A 17,586-nucleotide genomic window follows, 5' to 3' on the forward strand; every position below is an offset into this window, starting at 1 on the left:
TCGAAAATGAAACATTTTAATAGATAATACTGAAAATGTACAATAACCATATAGCACGTTTTATTGTCAGGCAAAGTATTGCGTATAAACATTTTAATAGCAAATAAAAATACTAAGGAATTAATCGCGCCGCCATTCAACATTTGTGAGGTTCAGTCCTTCGATTTGATTGGACAACGTCACATGAACGGGTGCAGCCAATGAAATAGTTGTATGTCGTATAAGTGAAGCAGCCCGGAAGGTAAAGTATTATTGTTGCTATTTCTGCTAGTGGTATTAAGATGAGTGGTAGGGGCAAAACCGGTGGCAAAACTCGGGCTAAGGCCAAGACTCGCTCTTCCAGGGCTGGCTTGCAGTTCCCTGTTGGCCGTGTTCACAGGCTGCTCCGTAAAGGTAACTATGCAGAGCGAGTTGGTGCTGGAGCTCCAGTCTATTTGGCTGCTGTGCTCGAGTATCTCACTGCTGAAATCCTGGAGTTGGCTGGTAACGCTGCCCGCGACAACAAGAAGACGCGCATCATTCCTCGTCACCTGCAGCTTGCTGTTCGTAACGACGAAGAGCTGAACAAACTGCTGGGCGGTGTGACTATCGCACAGGGCGGCGTGCTGCCCAACATCCAGGCTGTGCTGCTGCCCAAGAAGACTGAGAAGCCGGCTAAGACCAAGTAAACTAGCATCTTGGACTTGCATTGACCACCAAACGGCTCTTTTAAGAGCCACCAATTTTTTCCCGAAAAGGCGAAAATCTTATTTTGGCGAAAGCGTCAGTCGAACGCGTTTTGTATTGCTCCTATAGTTATCGATGTATTTAAGCATGGTACGGGTCCCTAGAGATCTTAAAACTACTCTGGTCAGAGTTCATCAGATGATGCGCATTTATGCCCCGAAGTCCGTGGGCTAACGTTGAGATCCCCCACAAAAAAATCGAATCGTTTGTCCTTAATGTGTGTTTGGTTTTTTTGGACTGGGTGGATGCGAGTAAAGTTCTTGGATTGCGTTCGTATTGGACCTTCTCATTTTCCCCAAGTTGCTTGTCTTTTTGTATGTTTTGTGTGCATGCAGTGTAATATTAAATGAACCGGGCCATTTTCTTGGACCGCGTGGACGCTAGTAAAGATCTTTCACTACGTTTGTAATGGAATATTTTTTTCCACCAGTTGCACTTAATCGATATATTACCATAGTATTTCAATGTCGGTTTTGCCGGTGTGTATTTCTGTGTGTTTTGCGTGCATGCGGTCTAATCTTCAATGAACGGGGCCATTCACTTTATCACGCATCATTCTGCCTCCGTACGTACAATAATCAACACACATTTTGCTGATATGCAGTTTACTATCAGCCAGAAACTTTAGTGGTCATGTTTTTGATGCCGAATATACATAAAACTTTCGTTCGTAATTTCCGTAGTGACAGCTGAAAAGGCCGGGGGGCGTATTTGACTTTGGGCGCCAAAGCTCCTCATCCAATAAGAAGAAGAACGAAGACATCAATGTACCAATGGAAGCGTGGAAAAAACTCAACCAATCAAATCGGTTCAGTATTGCTTTAAAACTTCTCGTCGCAGTAAAGAAACCTACAGTTCTATTTCCGAAATAGAGTTAAGTCGTAAGTATGGCAAGAACCAAGCAGACCGCGCGTAAATCCACTGGCGGCAAAGCGCCCAGGAAGCAGCTGGCTACCAAGGCGGCACGTAAAAGTGCTCCGGCCACAGGCGGTGTCAAGAAGCCTCATCGTTACAGGCCCGGAACCGTGGCTCTGCGAGAGATCCGGCGTTACCAGAAGTCCACCGAGCTGCTGATCCGCAAGCTGCCCTTCCAGCGTCTGGTGAGGGAAATCGCTCAGGATTTCAAGACCGACCTGCGCTTCCAGAGTTCGGCTGTTATGGCGCTGCAGGAGGCAAGCGAGGCCTATCTGGTTGGTCTGTTTGAGGACACCAACCTGTGCGCCATTCATGCCAAGCGAGTCACCATCATGCCTAAAGATATTCAGCTGGCTCGCCGTATCCGCGGTGAACGTGCATAAATTGGTTTTACATCTAAGCAAAACCGAAACAAAGGCTCTTTTAAGAGCCGCCTCAAAAATCACAGAAGCGCTGAATATTTTCTCCGCTGTACTTGGTGTCATGTGGGGATTGTTTTTTGTTTTTCACAATTATACATTGTGAAAAATGTATATTGTGACTAGAAAACATTAGAAAACATGTGGTTATTGCATAGATTGCATGCTGTGTTCAATTCAATACAAATATGATATGGCAACATCTAAATTTATAATATTAATACTACATTATGATACACTGGTATAGAGAGCACAGAACGTACTCTTGCTTGTAATATTGCTGGAGATTGGTGTGTTGAATGTTCTGCATCTGGGGTATCATAACTATCATTACTGCATGTTCTTGCAGGATAGTGGAGAATAAAATCTTGAGACCTCATCTAACGGTTCAGTAAGCAAGTTAGTAGTGCCTTCAAAATTAAGTATCTTGGGCTTTGCCCTCTGTGTATTTGGCAGAGGGATCGAGCTGGGAAAGATGTGCACTAGCTTAGGGTGATGAGGGATAATGATGGAAACATACAAGTGAGAAGAGTGTGTTAAGCAGAGGGAGGAAGAGAGTGAGATTGAGAGAGCAGTTTGGATGAGGTGGAGATGGTGAATCAGGAAGTGCAGAGGGTAAGCAGGAAGGAAGCAAGAACAGCAATGACCAGGATGAAGGGTGGAAAGGTTGAGGGCCAGATGAGATACCTGTGGAAGCATGGAGGTGATTAGGTGAGATGGCGGTGGAAGTTTGTAACCAGATTGTTCAACGGCATCTTGAAAAATGAGAGAATGTCTGCAGGGTGGACAAGAAGTACACTGGTACTGATTTTCAGGAATAAGGGAATTATTCATGGCTGGAGTCGTCGTCAAAGCTGATCAGCCACAGCATGAAGTTCTGGGAAAGAGTAGGTTAGGAATAGAGGTGATGATTAGTGTGCAGCGGTTTGGTTTCCTGCCGGGAAAGACACTACAGATTCAATGTTTGCTCTGAGGGTGTTGATGGAGAAGTTTAGAGGTCTGAAGGAGTTGCACTGTATCTTTGTGGACTTAGAGAAAGCATATGACAGGGTGCCTAGAGAGGAGTTGTGGTATTTTATGAGGAAGTCAGGAGTGGAAGAAAAGTAAGTAAGAGGGGTACAGGGTATGTACAGGAGGGCAGTGTGACAACAGTGAGGTCTAGAGTAGGAGTGACAGATGTACTTAAGCTGGAGGTAGGAATACATTAAGGATCAGCTCTGAGCTCTTTCTTGTTCACTATGGTGATGGACAGATTGACAGACAAGATCAGACAGGAGACCCCATGGACTATGTTGTTTGTGATCTGTAGGGAACAAGATGCCTGCATTCCACCTGCCTCTCCCTCCTACTTATGCTGCCATAGCCATATCTGCCGGAGCATTGCACTTCATATTGCACTCATCTACCTTTTAGCACTGCCTATAGTCTCCCTTACTTTGACTAATTGCATTTATTTCCCCTACTTCTCCTGGAGGGTGCTGCCTGGAGATTGGCTGGTAACTTATCACTTATCAAGATGTCCAGCACACCTTGCTACATGTTACGTCACCTCTAGCAATGACGTCCGTGCATCCAGCTCGCCGTTCTGCCTGTGTCATCTTCCTTGTATGACCCGCTCCCTGCCTTCTGGTTGCCTGGCGATTGGAGGGAGCGTTGGCCATCTCCCCCGTGCTCCCCATTTGTGTCTCAGATTAAACTGTATTTGACTCTCCCTGCCGGCCCCTGGAGGATGGGCTCCCCCTTTGAGTCTGGTCCCTCCCAAGGTTTCTTCCTTCTAGGGAGTTTTTCCTTGCCACTGTCGCCTGTGGCTTACTCACTGGGGGCTTTGGGTGGGGATGCTGTAAAGCGCTTTGGGACAATGTAATGTTGTTGTTGTTGTAGGGAGGAGGTTGAGGAGACCCTGGGGAGGTGGAGCTATGCTCTAGAGAGGAGAGGAATGAAAGTCAGTAGGACAGGGCTGCCCACACTTTTTCAGCATGTGAGCTACTTATAAATGACCAGGTCAAAATGATCTACCTACTATAAAAATGCAAAACATATATTCATGTATAAAAATATTGAGTATTCTTTATTAATATTATTTATAATAATTATTACTATTCTTGTTATTAATTTCCCTTTTGGATAAATAAAAGTATTTTTGAATTGAACTGGGACTTTAATTCTTTCACCTTTCTCTTTCTCAGTTCGCTTTTCGGAGGGAAGTTAATGTCGCAGTTTTTATGAACAGTTTTTATGAACAGTCCGAAAATGCTGCTCCATATTTCCCTTCTTCGGAATTGCAATGGTAGACTGACAGATGAGGCTGAGCTTGCTAGACATTTGGGCAGCCTTGCAGTAGGACTAAGACAGAATACATGTGCATGAATGAGAAAGACGTCAGCGGAAGGGTGAGGATGCAGGCAGTAGAGCTGGTGAAGGTGGAGGGATTTAAATGCTTGGGGTCAACAGTTCAGAGTACAGAGAGGTGAAGAAGAGAGTGCAGGCAGGGTGGAGCGGGTGAAGAACGGCAGGAGTGACTTGTGACAGATGAGTATCAGCAAGAGTGAAAGGGAAGGTTTGATAGTGAGACCAGGTGTGTTATATGGGTTGGAGACAGTGGCTCGATGAAAAAACAGGAGGCAGTGAAATGTAAACAGATTATCCACTGTGGTGACCCCTAACAGGAGAATCCAAAAGAAGAAGAAATCTTTTACTGACAGACTGGAATTTGATAATAAATCTATTAATTATAATAATAAATCAGATGGTCTGCAGAGTTTCATCCAATGTTTTTCTTTTAACTTTAGCAAATATACCATATTCATATGGAAGCACCACATATCACAGGAACACTGCCACTGCACCGAATCAGAACAGTCCAAAGACCATAAAAGGTGTAACCTCACTGCTTAATGCACCCTGAGCAAGATGCTGTTTACTGACCTGTATTATTAAGAACAAAGTTAATAGTTATTTTGAGCTTCAAACAAAAATGTGAGTGTTTTTAAGGTTAGTCAAATATTTACTTGCTGAATATTGCAATTTGATCCCTGCCAATCAGCTGTATTTTTAGACAGTATATTTAAAATTACTTCATCTGCAGCATTAGCTAAATGTCATCATGCATTGTTTGGCAAAAAAACACATTTCTTTGTGAGGTGAGAAGGCCTCAACATTTTGGAAACAAAAAGAAGAGATAGAAGGTTGTATTTGAGATTTTGAAAAGCAAAGAAAGAAGTGGACATGACCTAGGTCAGGTGTGTTACACGCTCCTTGGTGTTGGGAACGTCTTAACATTCTACACAGCCTTGAAATGGACCGATAATTTACAACTAAATCTACTTCCTGCAGTACTTTGTAGCTCTTTTTATGGATACATGTCCTCCATGTGTTTGGGCAGAAAGACTTCCTAGTCTCCACATGTCTTTCGTTTTCCAGCTGTTTCTCCAGAAGCAGAAAATGTTTAAAAAGCCAGAATCAGGTGCTCTATCATTTTCTATAAAAAAAAAAAAATTCCTTGTAGATCCAAAAGTATAGTAATAATAACGATAATTTTGAAAGCAAACACAGGCAAGAAGTTGAAACAAGGCAAAAAAAAACCACTAACTAAACAGAGATACGGAAACGTTTACAGAAGAACGTGTCGGCGGAGGCGACTAATCAGCCTGAAAGTTGCTCCCTGGTTTCAATCAGGTAGTGCTTACGTGTATAACAGAACATGGATGACATCGACTTTACTTACTTTCGTTTTGAACACATAAATAATAATGTCTGGTCGAGGAAAGGGAGGTAAGGGACTAGGAAAGGGTGGCGCTAAGCGCCATCGTAAAGTCCTTCGTGACAACATCCAGGGTATTACCAAGCCGGCTATTCGTCGTCTTGCCCGCCGAGGTGGCGTCAAGCGTATCTCCGGTCTGATTTACGAAGAAACCCGTGGCGTGCTGAAGGTGTTTCTGGAGAATGTTATTCGCGACGCCGTTACCTACACCGAGCACGCCAAGAGGAAGACCGTCACCGCCATGGATGTTGTGTACGCTCTCAAGCGTCAGGGCCGCACTCTGTACGGCTTCGGCGGCTAAGCGTGAAAGCTACAGCGAGGAAATCTAAAGACCCAAAGGCTCTTCTCAGAGCCACCCAATTTCTCCTAAAAAGGCAAAAGCTAAGTTTGGCGTATGTCATGCTTGTTTCAGTTTTGTGACCAAATACAAATTCTTTCGCGTTTTTCCGTCTGACAATCCGGCAAGTTTACCTACTCAATTCAAGGGATTTATCACGAGCTTTGATGTAATTGGTGATCCGGACTAACTGGTATAGACTGAAGTTGCATTTTATTCGGTGGTGCTAACTATTCTAGTTTGGTTGGGAGATAAGAGCTACTCGTCCTGCGTTGTGACCGCGAAGTTTGCTAACTGTAAAGTGTACCGCTTACAAACATGCCCAGTGAGATTGTTTTCAAAAATCATTCTTTTCTTCTGCAATGAATAGTTCTTATTAACGGCCAGGGCTACATTTTCATACTTGACGACATTCTTTTTTGGTTTCTTTATTGCTGTAATTCCAAAAAGACTACATGGGAAGAGCAGAAGATCATATGACGTCACACTGCCACCTAAGGGCCACATTTTACATGCATTTTCCAGTATGCATCATTTACTAAATGGCGTCATCTAATATTGTACATATAATGTACTTTGTTTTATGTAGTATCTATTAAACAGTAAATATTTTGTACAAAATTGACCTTTGTACAGAATAAAACAATGGCAGAACTTCAAACAGTGACTATACAGTATACTGCTTAAAATGTAAATAAGATATTGGTGATTGGATATTGCTTTAGGATTTATTACTATTTCCTAAGTTGTGACAGCAGTGAAAGTTGTCATTATTCATACACCACAGTGTACCACAAAATGCATCCTCTGCATTTAACCTACGTGACATAGTGGAGACCAGCTAATTTAGCACCTAGGAGCAGTAGCTTGCTCACAATACCTCAGTGGAATTCTGAGCATCTTGGAATCCTATCCTGTATAACACTAAATCCCATTTCAGGGGACCTTGTGAAAAATACATCTTGGAAATTGGATTGAATTCTAACACATATATGTGTTAGCACAAGGCTTTAAAATGCTAGATGCACAAGATCAGTTGTGGTGCTTCTTCCAGATCTATATGATAGCTAGTTTCCATAGTGTAGTAGTTATGTTTGCCTTACAAGCAAAAAGTCCTTGGTTTGAAGCCGAGTGGAAACATGGCTGCTTTTCCCAACCAATCAGTGATGACCTAAGGGTTAGGGAAGCGCACTTGTAACTCTGAATATTACTTTGGCAAAATCTTTTGTGCTTTAAGATGCCATTTCAAATGTTATTCAGTCTTACCATCAAAGTGAAATTTCAGCACAGAGCTACATAGAAATTTACACGTGTGTGTAATTTTATTTATATATATATATATATATATATATATGTTTGTGTATAGTGTGTGTGTGTGTGTGTGTGTGTTTGTGTATCAGGCCAGAATTCACATGAATCATCCTGAATCCTAGGTTCAATCAGGTTCATTGGACAGAATCTTCTATCCAGTACCTTTTTTCCATTACAGAAGCCTCTGATCACTCCATGGATGTTCAGCATTTTCCCATGCCAGTTGAAGACGGCCTCAGCAAGGTCCTGTCTCCCCCTCCTTGGGTGTCCTGGGGCCACCTGATCTCTGTTCCCATGACCTCTTCAAACTTATCACATGTGAGCTTTCACTTAGGTAACTGCCTTCACTGGCCTGTTAGCACCTTTGTCTCAGGAGACCCATGTAAGCATTGGTTTGAAGTCTCCTCCTTCACCTTGACGGTTTCCCTCACCACAGGTATCCAGCAATGAGTTCTAAGATTACTATCTTGAGGGACCCTGGCAGACTAATGGCTACATCTCTCTGCAGCTGCCGCAATGACTGAACGTGGCCCATTCAGACTGTACCCTTGACTTCACTTGATACATGGGAGAAGTGTTACTGAAGGTGTGAGTTGAATTCATCTCACACAAAGGTTTCAAGCAGACATTCCCAGCGAACACTGACTGCTTGATTTGGATTTCCTGGTCAATCTGGGCTCCTCCTCAATGTGCTGATTCTAACTCAGTAAAAAATGCTGATTGGTTGTATTGGTTTAGCTCTGCTGCCTCTTTGCCTGAGTGTCCAGAACAAACTGCAGCTGGATAACAGTGCTGTAGTTTATCCATAAGTTTTGACCTACTGAGTTCTGCTACCACACTTGCATAAGAATGTCTTTGTATTCAAACATATGCGAATATCCCCAACACTGCTACACCACCACCCTGAAATGATACAAGGCAAGATGGATCCATACTTTCATGTTTATGCTAAATTCTGACCCTACCATCTGAATGTCACAGAAGTCAAACCTTATCTGACCAGGCATGGTTTTTGCAATCTTTCCACTTTCGTTATTCAATTTTGGTGAGCCTCTGCCAATTGTAGTCTCAGTTTCCTGTTCTTAACTGACAGAAGTGGCACCCAGGATGGTCTTCTGCTGCTGTAGACCATCTGCTTCAAGATTTGACGTGTTGTGCCTTTAGATATGCTGTTCTGCATACCGAGTGGTTATTTGAGTTAGTTACCTTTCCTTCTGTTTAAACCAGTCTGGCCATTCTTCACTGAACTAGAACACCACCATTCACTGGATGTTTTTTTGGCCCATGATTTGTAAATATTAGAGATGATTGTGTGTAAAAATCCTAGTAGATCAGAAATTTCTGAAATTCTCATACCAGCTCGTCTGACACATTCAAAGCTGCTTAAAATCACCTTTCTTCTCTTTTCTAGTGTTTGATGTGAATATTAATTGGCCAGCTTCTGATCTGTATCTGCATGGTTTTATACATTGTGCTGATTAGATACTTCCTCTAACAAGCACTTGAACAGGTGCACCCAATAAAATGGCCAGTCAATGCAAGTCAAGTCATATTATTTATATAGCACTGTTAAAAACAACCAGTGGCTGACCAAACTGCTTTACATCAATAAAAACAATAAGCATAAAAAGCTAGGGGGCAAAAGCAAATTACATAAAACAAATAAAATTATCAAACAAACATTACACTTACAAAAAAAAATCAATAAAACACACAGCACATTTATCTAAAAAGCTAAGCAAATAAATATGTTTTTAGCCTAGACTTAAGACATTCAATGGTTGGGGCAGATAGGACATGGAGAGGGAGTTTGTTCCACAACATGGGCCTGGCTACTGAGAAAGTGTGGTGGCCCTCCCTCAAATGGCCGGTTGGTGTGGAGAGTAGCAGAAGATCAAATGACCTTTGGGCTCTCTGTGGCCAGTCCGGATGTATGAGATCACTGATATGAGCTGAACCCTCAGATCTAAAGGCATGAGGTAACTGTGCCACACTGTCTTCATCCATCCATACATTTTCCAACCAGCTTATTCTACTGGGTTGCGGGGGGTCCGGAGCCTATCCCGGAAGCAATGGGCACGAGGCAGGGAACAACCCTGGACAGGGAGCCAGCCCTTCGCAGGGCACAACCACACACCATTCACTCACACACATGCACACCTATGGGAAAGTTATTAACCTCAGTCAGCCTCAGTATGTCTTTGGACTGTGGAGGGAAACCGGAGTGACTGTCTTCGTCATTATAATTATTATTATTTACAGGTAAAATGACAAAACTGAGTGGTGATATGTGTAAACATGATGGTGAATAAAGACAAAAAAGGTCGAAACAGACAAAGACGACCAAGTATATAAATCGTGGCTATCTATGTTTTACGGAATATCTATGTTTTACGGCACCCACTGGAGCCGACCAATCGGGCATGAAGGTTGTTCCGTGGTTTCAATCAGGTAGTGCTTATGTGTATAACAGAACATAGACGGTGCACGCTTTATTTTCACTTCGAAAGCATAAGTAACAATGTCTGGTCGAGGAAAGGGAGGTAAGGGACTCGGAAAGGGTGGCGCTAAGCGCCATCGTAAAGTCCTTCGCGACAACATCCAGGGTATTACCAAGCCGGCTATTCGTCGTCTTGCCCGCCGAGGTGGCGTCAAACGTATCTCCGGTCTGATCTACGAAGAAACCCGTGGCGTGCTGAAGGTGTTTCTGGAGAACGTCATTCGCGACGCCGTTACCTACACCGAGCACGCCAAGAGGAAGACCGTCACCGCCATGGATGTTGTGTACGCTCTCAAGCGTCAGGGCCGCACTCTGTACGGCTTCGGCGGCTAAGCGTGAAAGCTACAGCGAGGAAATCTAAAGACCCAAAGGCTCTTTTCAGAGCCACACACTTCGTCCTAAAAGGCAAATCAAGTATTGCGTGCTATGATCAATGGGTGTTTTTCTTAAGGACGCACTTTGCACAATAGTGCGCGAATGAATTAGCGATTTCACGCTATGGGTGGATTTCTGTCCCCCCACCCCAGAACAAGACGCATGAGTCTGTAGCTGCTTATTAATTGCAATGTAGTTATCGTACTATATGTAACACATGAAACGCAGGAAATGGCAAGAATGCGACCCCAGGAACTTTAATTTTGAGGACATTCCATTAAAGTCGTGTTCTGCCGGCTCAGGTCACAATTTCTGTGCGGATTATGGCTTTATTAAGATGATCAACATCCGTGAAAATCATAATGTGGCCGTGAATCGTTCGAACAGCTACACTGAAATAATATAGTGTGGTAGACTGCTAAAATGCTTCAACTAAACAGCTTATGCTTCGGTTTTTTTGGTAAATGAGACGTGTTCGTTGTGTTCCTACAGCGAAGTTAATTTGCGTTGATTTCTGCTGAGGCAAAAATCTTGGAGGGACCGAGATATGTTTGAGGCCAACAATTTGAGAGAAACGCATCTGATTGTTATTTCTATGGTGGTGGTTAGCCGTGCTCGAAAGTCAGCCTACCTTAAAATGGCTAAATAAGGCAATAAAATAAAACGTATTAAAATAATACCATTTTACTTTGTGAATTCCTGAGTGCGGAATGGCTGTATGTAAGAAAAAGGGCTTCGTGAGAGTAGTAGAACTGAGCCAATAGAATTTGAATGTCATCTGGCGGTCTTTAGCTGTCCAATGAAATGGCTTTCCGAGGTTTCCTGTCTGATTTGGATACAACCATTATATAAGGAGGTCGAGTTATCTTGCTTCCCATTGCTTGTGTTTGATAGCGAGTAGGAAACATGCCTGAACCAGCGAAGTCTGCGCCCAAGAAGGGCTCGAAGAAGGCAGTGACGAAGACTGCCGGAAAGGGGGGAAAGAAGCGCAAGAGGTCTAGGAAGGAGAGCTACGCCATTTACGTGTACAAGGTCCTGAAGCAGGTTCACCCGGACACGGGTATTTCTTCCAAGGCCATGGGTATCATGAATTCTTTCGTCAATGATATCTTCGAGCGTATCGCTGGTGAGGCGTCCCGCCTGGCTCACTACAACAAGCGCTCCACCATCACTTCCAGGGAGATCCAGACAGCCGTGCGCCTTCTGCTTCCTGGCGAGCTGGCCAAGCACGCCGTTTCTGAGGGAACCAAGGCGGTCACCAAGTACACCAGCTCCAAGTAAAGCTTCTGCCGCTTTGCAAAAGGAAACCAAAGGCTCTTTTAAGAGCCACCTATAAAGTCGGAAGAGAGCAAACGCCGTCGCGAAGCTTTTCGCGCTTACGGGGTTTCATATTGTGGTTATATGCTGAACTAGAAATGACTAAAATTAGGACACAGAGTTCGCTTGAAGGTTGTTTACAAATTCTTAGTTTGAAGGATTAGTGTAGAATTGTTACTGTGATGTGTTCATGTGAAATTCTGGAAGAGGAAGGATTTTAAAAGCTCCTCAATTAGCCGTTCGGTGGTTATATTATTTCACCTTAACAGCTCTATATTTTGCATGTGGTTTAGATCTAGTTATTTATTACTGGTCAAATGTGTAGAGTGATGCCTTAAAGCAGTGGACTGATTTTGTGCTGGACATCCATGTTATAACATCCCTTATTTACATAAGTCAAATAAATTTTGTCGCCAGGGGTCTGCTGAGAATTTGTGGTTTTTGTGCGTGCAGCTAGATTTTTATGTCAATAGGAAATTTTGAGCGTCCATGTGTGTGACTGCGCATGTCCGTGGCCTTGGCAGGCATAGCCAGAACTATTCTGCTGAACGGGGGTCCAGATATGCATCGACCCGCTGGGAAATTCCCGGTATGCCAGGTGGCCAGTCCATGGCCAGAGGTATCTGTATATCTAATTGTTCATGCTGTTCTGACAATATCATATATATATATATATATAGCTACATATAGCTACATATAGCTATATATAGCTACTGTTTAACCACTAGCATTTTGAATTTTGCTATGGGGGGCAAATTCTTGGTGAATCTCAAAATACAGCAGTATGCCATATGACACGGACTATAGGCCGGTTCATAAGATAAAACTTTATTAATCCCACAAATGGGAAATTTAGACTGTCAAGGCAGAAAGTGGACAGTACAAGAATAGAGCCGCAAAAATAAAAACAATAGAAGTAGCAGTGTGTCTAAAAAAGTGAATGAAGCTGAAAATCCTTATAATAGTTTTTATTTCCATATACCAAATGCATCAGGATCATAGCAAATTCTATTCCTAATCAAAACAAGAAGAGAAATTCATCACATTTGTGTTACTCCTTTACAGAAAGTGAAGGAAAGGGAATATTAGGCTGTTCAAAAAAGTAGCAGTGTCCACATTCTTCTTTACAAACTCAAAGATTCACTGTATGAACTGAAAAATGTTTGAAGATTTTGCTTTCCTTTGAATCATTGAACTAATATTTAATTGTATAACCACTGTTTCTGATAAATGCTGCACATCTGTGTTGTATGGAGTCAACCAACTTCTGGCACCTGTGAACAGGTATTGCAGCCTGATTGGACTAAATTTCTTGGTTTTGCCTCAGAAAGAGCATTTTTGATGTCACCCCACAAGTTTTCTATTGGATTAAGGTCCGGGGATTGGGCTGGCCACTCCATAACATCAATCTTGTTGGTCTGGAACCAAGATGTTGCTCATGTGTTCGGGGTCGTTGCCTTGTTGAAACACCCATTTCAAGGGCATTTCCTCCTCAGCATAAGGCAACATGACCTCTTCAAGTATTTTGAGGTATTCAAACTGATCCATTATCCCTGGTTTGCGATAAATAGGCCCACTACCGTAGTATGAGAAACATCCCCATATCACGATGCTTGCACCACCATGCTTCACTGTCTTCACAGTGTACTGTGGCTTGAATTCAGTGTTTAGGGGTCATTTGACAAACTGTCTGCAGCCACTAGACCCAAAAAAGAACAATCTTGCTTCCATCAGTCCACAAAATGTTGTGCCGTTTCTCTTTAGGCCAGTCAGTTTGGCAAATTGTAACCTCTTCGGCACGTGTCATTTTTTCAGCAATGGGACTTTGCGGGAGCTTTTTGCAGATAGCTTGGCTTCATATAGGCGTCATCTGATTGTAACAGGACTCACAGGTAACTTTAGACCTTCTTTGATCTTCCTGGAGCTGATCATTGGCTCTTTGCCATTTTGGCTATTCTTTGATCCATTCGAATGGTAGTTTTTCATCTTTTTCCACATCTTGTAGGTCTTGGTTGCCATTTTAAAGCATTACCAATCATTTTAGCTGAGCAGCCCATCATTTTCTGTACTTCTTCATATGTTTTCCCCTCTCCAATCAACTTTTTAATCAAGGCATGCTGTTCTTCTGAACAATGTCTGGAATGACCCATTTTACTCGGAATTTCAAAGAGAAATGCACTATAACCAGCATGTACAACATTTGCTGCCTTCCATCCTTAAATAAGGCCCATAATTGGCACCTGGTTTTTCACAGAATGAATGACCTCACTAATTGAACTTCACACTGCTATTATTTTGAACTCACCCCTTTGAAGTAATGATTCTGTTATACATAATCAGCAGCATGCATGTCATGACTGTTGGGTCTGTTGGTTTTCCATTACTCTACTACACCTACTAGTAAATTATTTGCCATGTAGAAATATAATTTCTACCAAAAACGGTGATTAATCAGGTTAGTCATGTCGGACTGCTATTATTTTGAACACAACTGTATGTGGCTGAGCTCCGCAATTCTCACTGACTGATCATTTTTCCTAGCAAACTAATTTTTATTCTTGTCATAGATACCGGTTTCACCAGTGCAAAGCTCTACCTTACAGTATGTAAAGTTCACTGCCAAGAGAAAACACTCACGTGCATTTTTCAGATCTCAAGACACAGTACAATAAATAGTGAATAGAAAAGTCACATAGCACTGCAAAATGGCAATACGAGAACAAAATGGAATGAAAATCATGTACTGTGTGGAGCAAAGATACAACAATTCCACATCGCTGCGAATTTTTGGATTTATTTTTGAATTTCATTCTGAAAGTTTGGTGAACTGCTTGGTGTGTGGTGGCTTACATTATGATCAGTTACATATACAGTTTTGCATGTGCAAAAAACTAAAGCAAATGAAAATAATCTCAGTTGATGACAATGGTACAAGACCACGTGAATGCGTGTACTGAAACATCTGGAGATTTGTGTGAAGCAATGAACAATTATGTTCAACTGTCCACACGTGATACCATTACACTTGTTTTAGTTGCCATTTGAAAAATGAGGGAGAACCAAGAAAACCTGATACAGCTTAAAAGGGGCCATATTTTGGGAGATATACATTTATTATTTTTATTCTTATCAATAATAATAAAATAGAACGAATACCCAGGTAAGGCGAAAATGGATCGAGTTGTACATTGTAGCTAAATAATTGGTATTATTGTGATTGAAGGCGAAATCAGAATTAAGCATACATTATGTCATACGTTGCTAGCTGAGATAAGAGAAGAAAGTGTGTAATGAGCGCAGTGCTGGTAATAGGGAAGTCATTTCTACTAAGTTTTTAAATTCTACTTCATCACTTTATTCCACTTTTTATATGTTGCATATCGTTCGGTTTATGGCTTTATCCATTATGAGGGTAATGTATAAAGGAGACAGAATCTCTTTTGAAATGAGTAGCGCGGGTACTTAGATGAAGTCTCAAGTGTGCTTTAATGAACTAGAGGTTGATCCGTTTTAAAAATTGGGGAATGCCATAACGGGAACACAACCACGTTATTTAAATGTAAAGGGTCTTGCTGTAAACTGCTACCCCGTATTCGGTCTTTAGCTGTAATGTTTTAATGTGTTATTTCCCCTAAAATCAAGGCAAAAGCCGTGAACGTTAGCTGATCTTCGGGATGGAAGCAAAGTTTTTGAGGAATTCAAATAATATCCAGTGTGATCTCTGGAAAAACACAACTTACTTTCAAATAGACGGATCTTATATTAAGGCCACATTTGTTAGTAAACACTAATACAGCTCATCGGCTGATTTTAACGCAGTTTTGCGCGAGGAGAAAACACAAGTGAAAGCGACGTCGCGCGCTCTGCACAGACAGCGGCGTGGAGGTTGAGTCTACATGGTTCTCATGGCGAGTTTAAGGAGGACCCACCGTGACGCACCAGTACGAACAGACCAGATTCGCTGATTGTGTGGCACATCCGAAAGTGAAGAGTTAATAGGAAAATGGCAGAAGTTGCTCCGGCTCCCGCCGCCGCTCCGGCCAAGGCACCCAAGAAGAAAGCGGCACCTAAGCCTAAGAAATCAGGTCCCAGTGTCGGGGAGCTGATTGTGAAGGCTGTGTCCGCCTCCAAAGAAAGGGGTGGCGTGTCTCTTGCCGCTCTGAAGAAGGCTCTGGCAGCCGGTGGCTACGACGTGGAGAGGAACAACTCCCGCCTAAAGCTAGCGATTAAGGCTTTGGTGACCAAAGGGACTCTGGTTCAGACCAAGGGAACCGGCGCCTCTGGCTCCTTCAAGCTGAACAAGAAGCAGAGCGAAACCGTCAAGAAGCCCGCGAAGAAAGCCGCTCCTAAGGCCAAGAAGCCAGCAGCAAAGAAACCGGCAGCGGCGAAGAAGCCCAAGAAGGCGGCGGCCTCCCCAGCGAAGAAGCCGGCGGCCGCCAAAAAGTCTCCCAAGAAGGCAAAGAAGCCGGCCGTAGCCAAGAAAGCCACCAAGAGTCCCAAGAAGGCGAAAAAGCCGGCGGCAGCAAAGAAGGCCACCAAAAGCCCAAAGAAAGCAAAGGCAGCCAAGCCTAAAGTCGCTAAACCCAAGGCTACCAAAGCCAGAAAAGCCGCTCCCAAGAAGAAGTGAAGGAACAGGCGCTGACTTCCAGACCTTGGGAAAACAAAGGCTCTTTTAAGAGCCACCCACTGATCTCAGAAACAGAGCGTTGTCTTTAAATTATATTTCACCTAAACTATGATTTTACACTGCAGAAACGTCTTATGTAGGGTGGGGAATACACAGCGACACGGTTAAGTGTTTCTTTCCATTATAGTTGTATGTTGACTTTGGCATGCCTTGTAAAATGAGATGAATTACATCTAGAAAACAAATGTATACGTAATTATTAAGCGTCTATGCATCGAAAATGAAACATTTTAATAGATAATACTGAAAATGTACAATAACCATATTGCACGTTTTATTGTCAGGCAAAGTATTGCGTATAAACATTTTAATAGCAAATAAAAATACTAAGGAATTAATCGCGCCGCCATTCAACATTTGTGAGGTTCAGTCCTTCGATTTGATTGGACAACGTCACATGAACGGGTGCAGCCAATGAAATTGTTGTATTTCGTATAAGTGAGGCAGCCCGGAAGGTAAAGTATTATTGTTGCTATTTCTGCTAGTGGTATTAAGATGAGTGGTAGGGGCAAAACCGGTGGCAAAACTCGGGCTAAGGCCAAGACTCGTTCTTCCAGGGCTGGCTTGCAGTTCCCTGTTGGCCGTGTTCACAGGCTGCTCCGCAAAGGTAACTATGCACAGCGAGTTGGTGCTGGAGCTCCAGTCTATTTGGCTGCTGTGCTAGAATACCTCACTGCTGAAATCCTGGAGTTGGCTGGTAACGCTGCCCGCGACAACAAGAAGACGCGCATCATTCCTCGTCACCTGCAGCTTGCTGTTCGTAACGACGAAGAGCTGAACAAACTGCTGGGTGGCGTAACTATCGCACAGGGCGGCGTGCTGCCCAACATCCAGGCTGTGCTGCTGCCCAAGAAGACTGAGAAGCCGGCTAAGACCAAGTAAACTAGCGTCTTGGACTTGCATTGACCACCAAACGGCTCTTTTAAGAGCCACCAATTTTTTCGCAAAAGGGTGAAAATCTTAGGTTGGTGAAGGCGTCAGTCGACCGTGTTTTATGTTGCGCCTATAGTTTTCGATGTATTAAAAGCATGGTGTGGGTCCCCAAACGGCTCATTTAAGAGCCACCAATTTCTTTCTGAAAAGGGTGAAAGTCTTAGGTTGGCGAAGACGTCAGCTGACCGCGTTTTGTATTGCTCTTATAATTCTCGATGCATTAAAAGCATGATGTGGGTCCCTAAACATAATGTATGCAAGCTACCCTGGTCAGAATTACTCAGAAGACGCACAAGGTTTTTGTCG

At 43.0% G+C, this 17,586-nt stretch overlaps 5 protein-coding genes across 9 annotated transcripts; all 5 read left to right on the forward strand.

Annotated features, from left to right (window-relative positions):
* Positions 1-274: 274 nt before the first annotated feature.
* On the forward strand, positions 275-17,283 carry LOC111844419 (histone H2AX-like). Its single transcript, XM_023812888.2, has 3 exons — positions 275-664; positions 1,872-1,880; positions 16,833-17,283. The coding sequence occupies exons 1-3, from the start codon at positions 282-284 to the stop codon at positions 17,227-17,229; spliced, it is 789 nt and encodes a 262-aa protein (XP_023668656.2). The 5' UTR covers positions 275-281; the 3' UTR covers positions 17,230-17,283.
* On the forward strand, positions 5,803-8,917 carry LOC111844433 (histone H4). 5 transcript variants are annotated; one of them, XM_072702763.1, is made up of 3 exons: positions 5,803-6,681; positions 7,647-7,802; positions 7,905-8,917. In XM_072702763.1, the coding sequence occupies exon 1, from the start codon at positions 5,810-5,812 to the stop codon at positions 6,119-6,121; it is 312 nt and encodes a 103-aa protein (XP_072558864.1). In that variant the 5' UTR covers positions 5,803-5,809; the 3' UTR covers positions 6,122-6,681; positions 7,647-7,802; positions 7,905-8,917. The 5 variants fall into 5 exon arrangements, with proteins under 5 accessions (XP_072558864.1, XP_072558866.1, XP_072558865.1 ...); XM_072702765.1 differs by having other exon boundaries at positions 7,977-8,917; XM_072702764.1 differs by having other exon boundaries at positions 7,647-7,786.
* On the forward strand, positions 9,939-10,608 carry LOC140581158 (histone H4). Its single transcript, XM_072703028.1, has one exon. The coding sequence runs from the start codon at positions 9,990-9,992 to the stop codon at positions 10,299-10,301; it is 312 nt and encodes a 103-aa protein (XP_072559129.1). The 5' UTR covers positions 9,939-9,989; the 3' UTR covers positions 10,302-10,608.
* On the forward strand, positions 11,078-12,072 carry LOC111844428 (histone H2B). The gene has a single exon (XM_023812897.2). It carries the CDS (start codon positions 11,250-11,252, stop codon positions 11,622-11,624), a length of 375 nt encoding a protein of 124 aa, XP_023668665.1. The 5' UTR covers positions 11,078-11,249; the 3' UTR covers positions 11,625-12,072.
* LOC111844409 (histone H1-like) lies at positions 15,621-16,813 on the forward strand. The gene has a single exon (XM_023812878.2). It carries the CDS (start codon positions 15,664-15,666, stop codon positions 16,285-16,287), a length of 624 nt encoding a protein of 207 aa, XP_023668646.1. The 5' UTR covers positions 15,621-15,663; the 3' UTR covers positions 16,288-16,813.
* Positions 17,284-17,586: the final 303 nt, after the last annotated feature.

The sequence above is a fragment of the Paramormyrops kingsleyae genome, chromosome 19 (assembly GCF_048594095.1).
Source record: "Paramormyrops kingsleyae isolate MSU_618 chromosome 19, PKINGS_0.4, whole genome shotgun sequence".
Taxonomy (NCBI): Eukaryota; Metazoa; Chordata; class Actinopteri; order Osteoglossiformes; family Mormyridae; genus Paramormyrops; species Paramormyrops kingsleyae.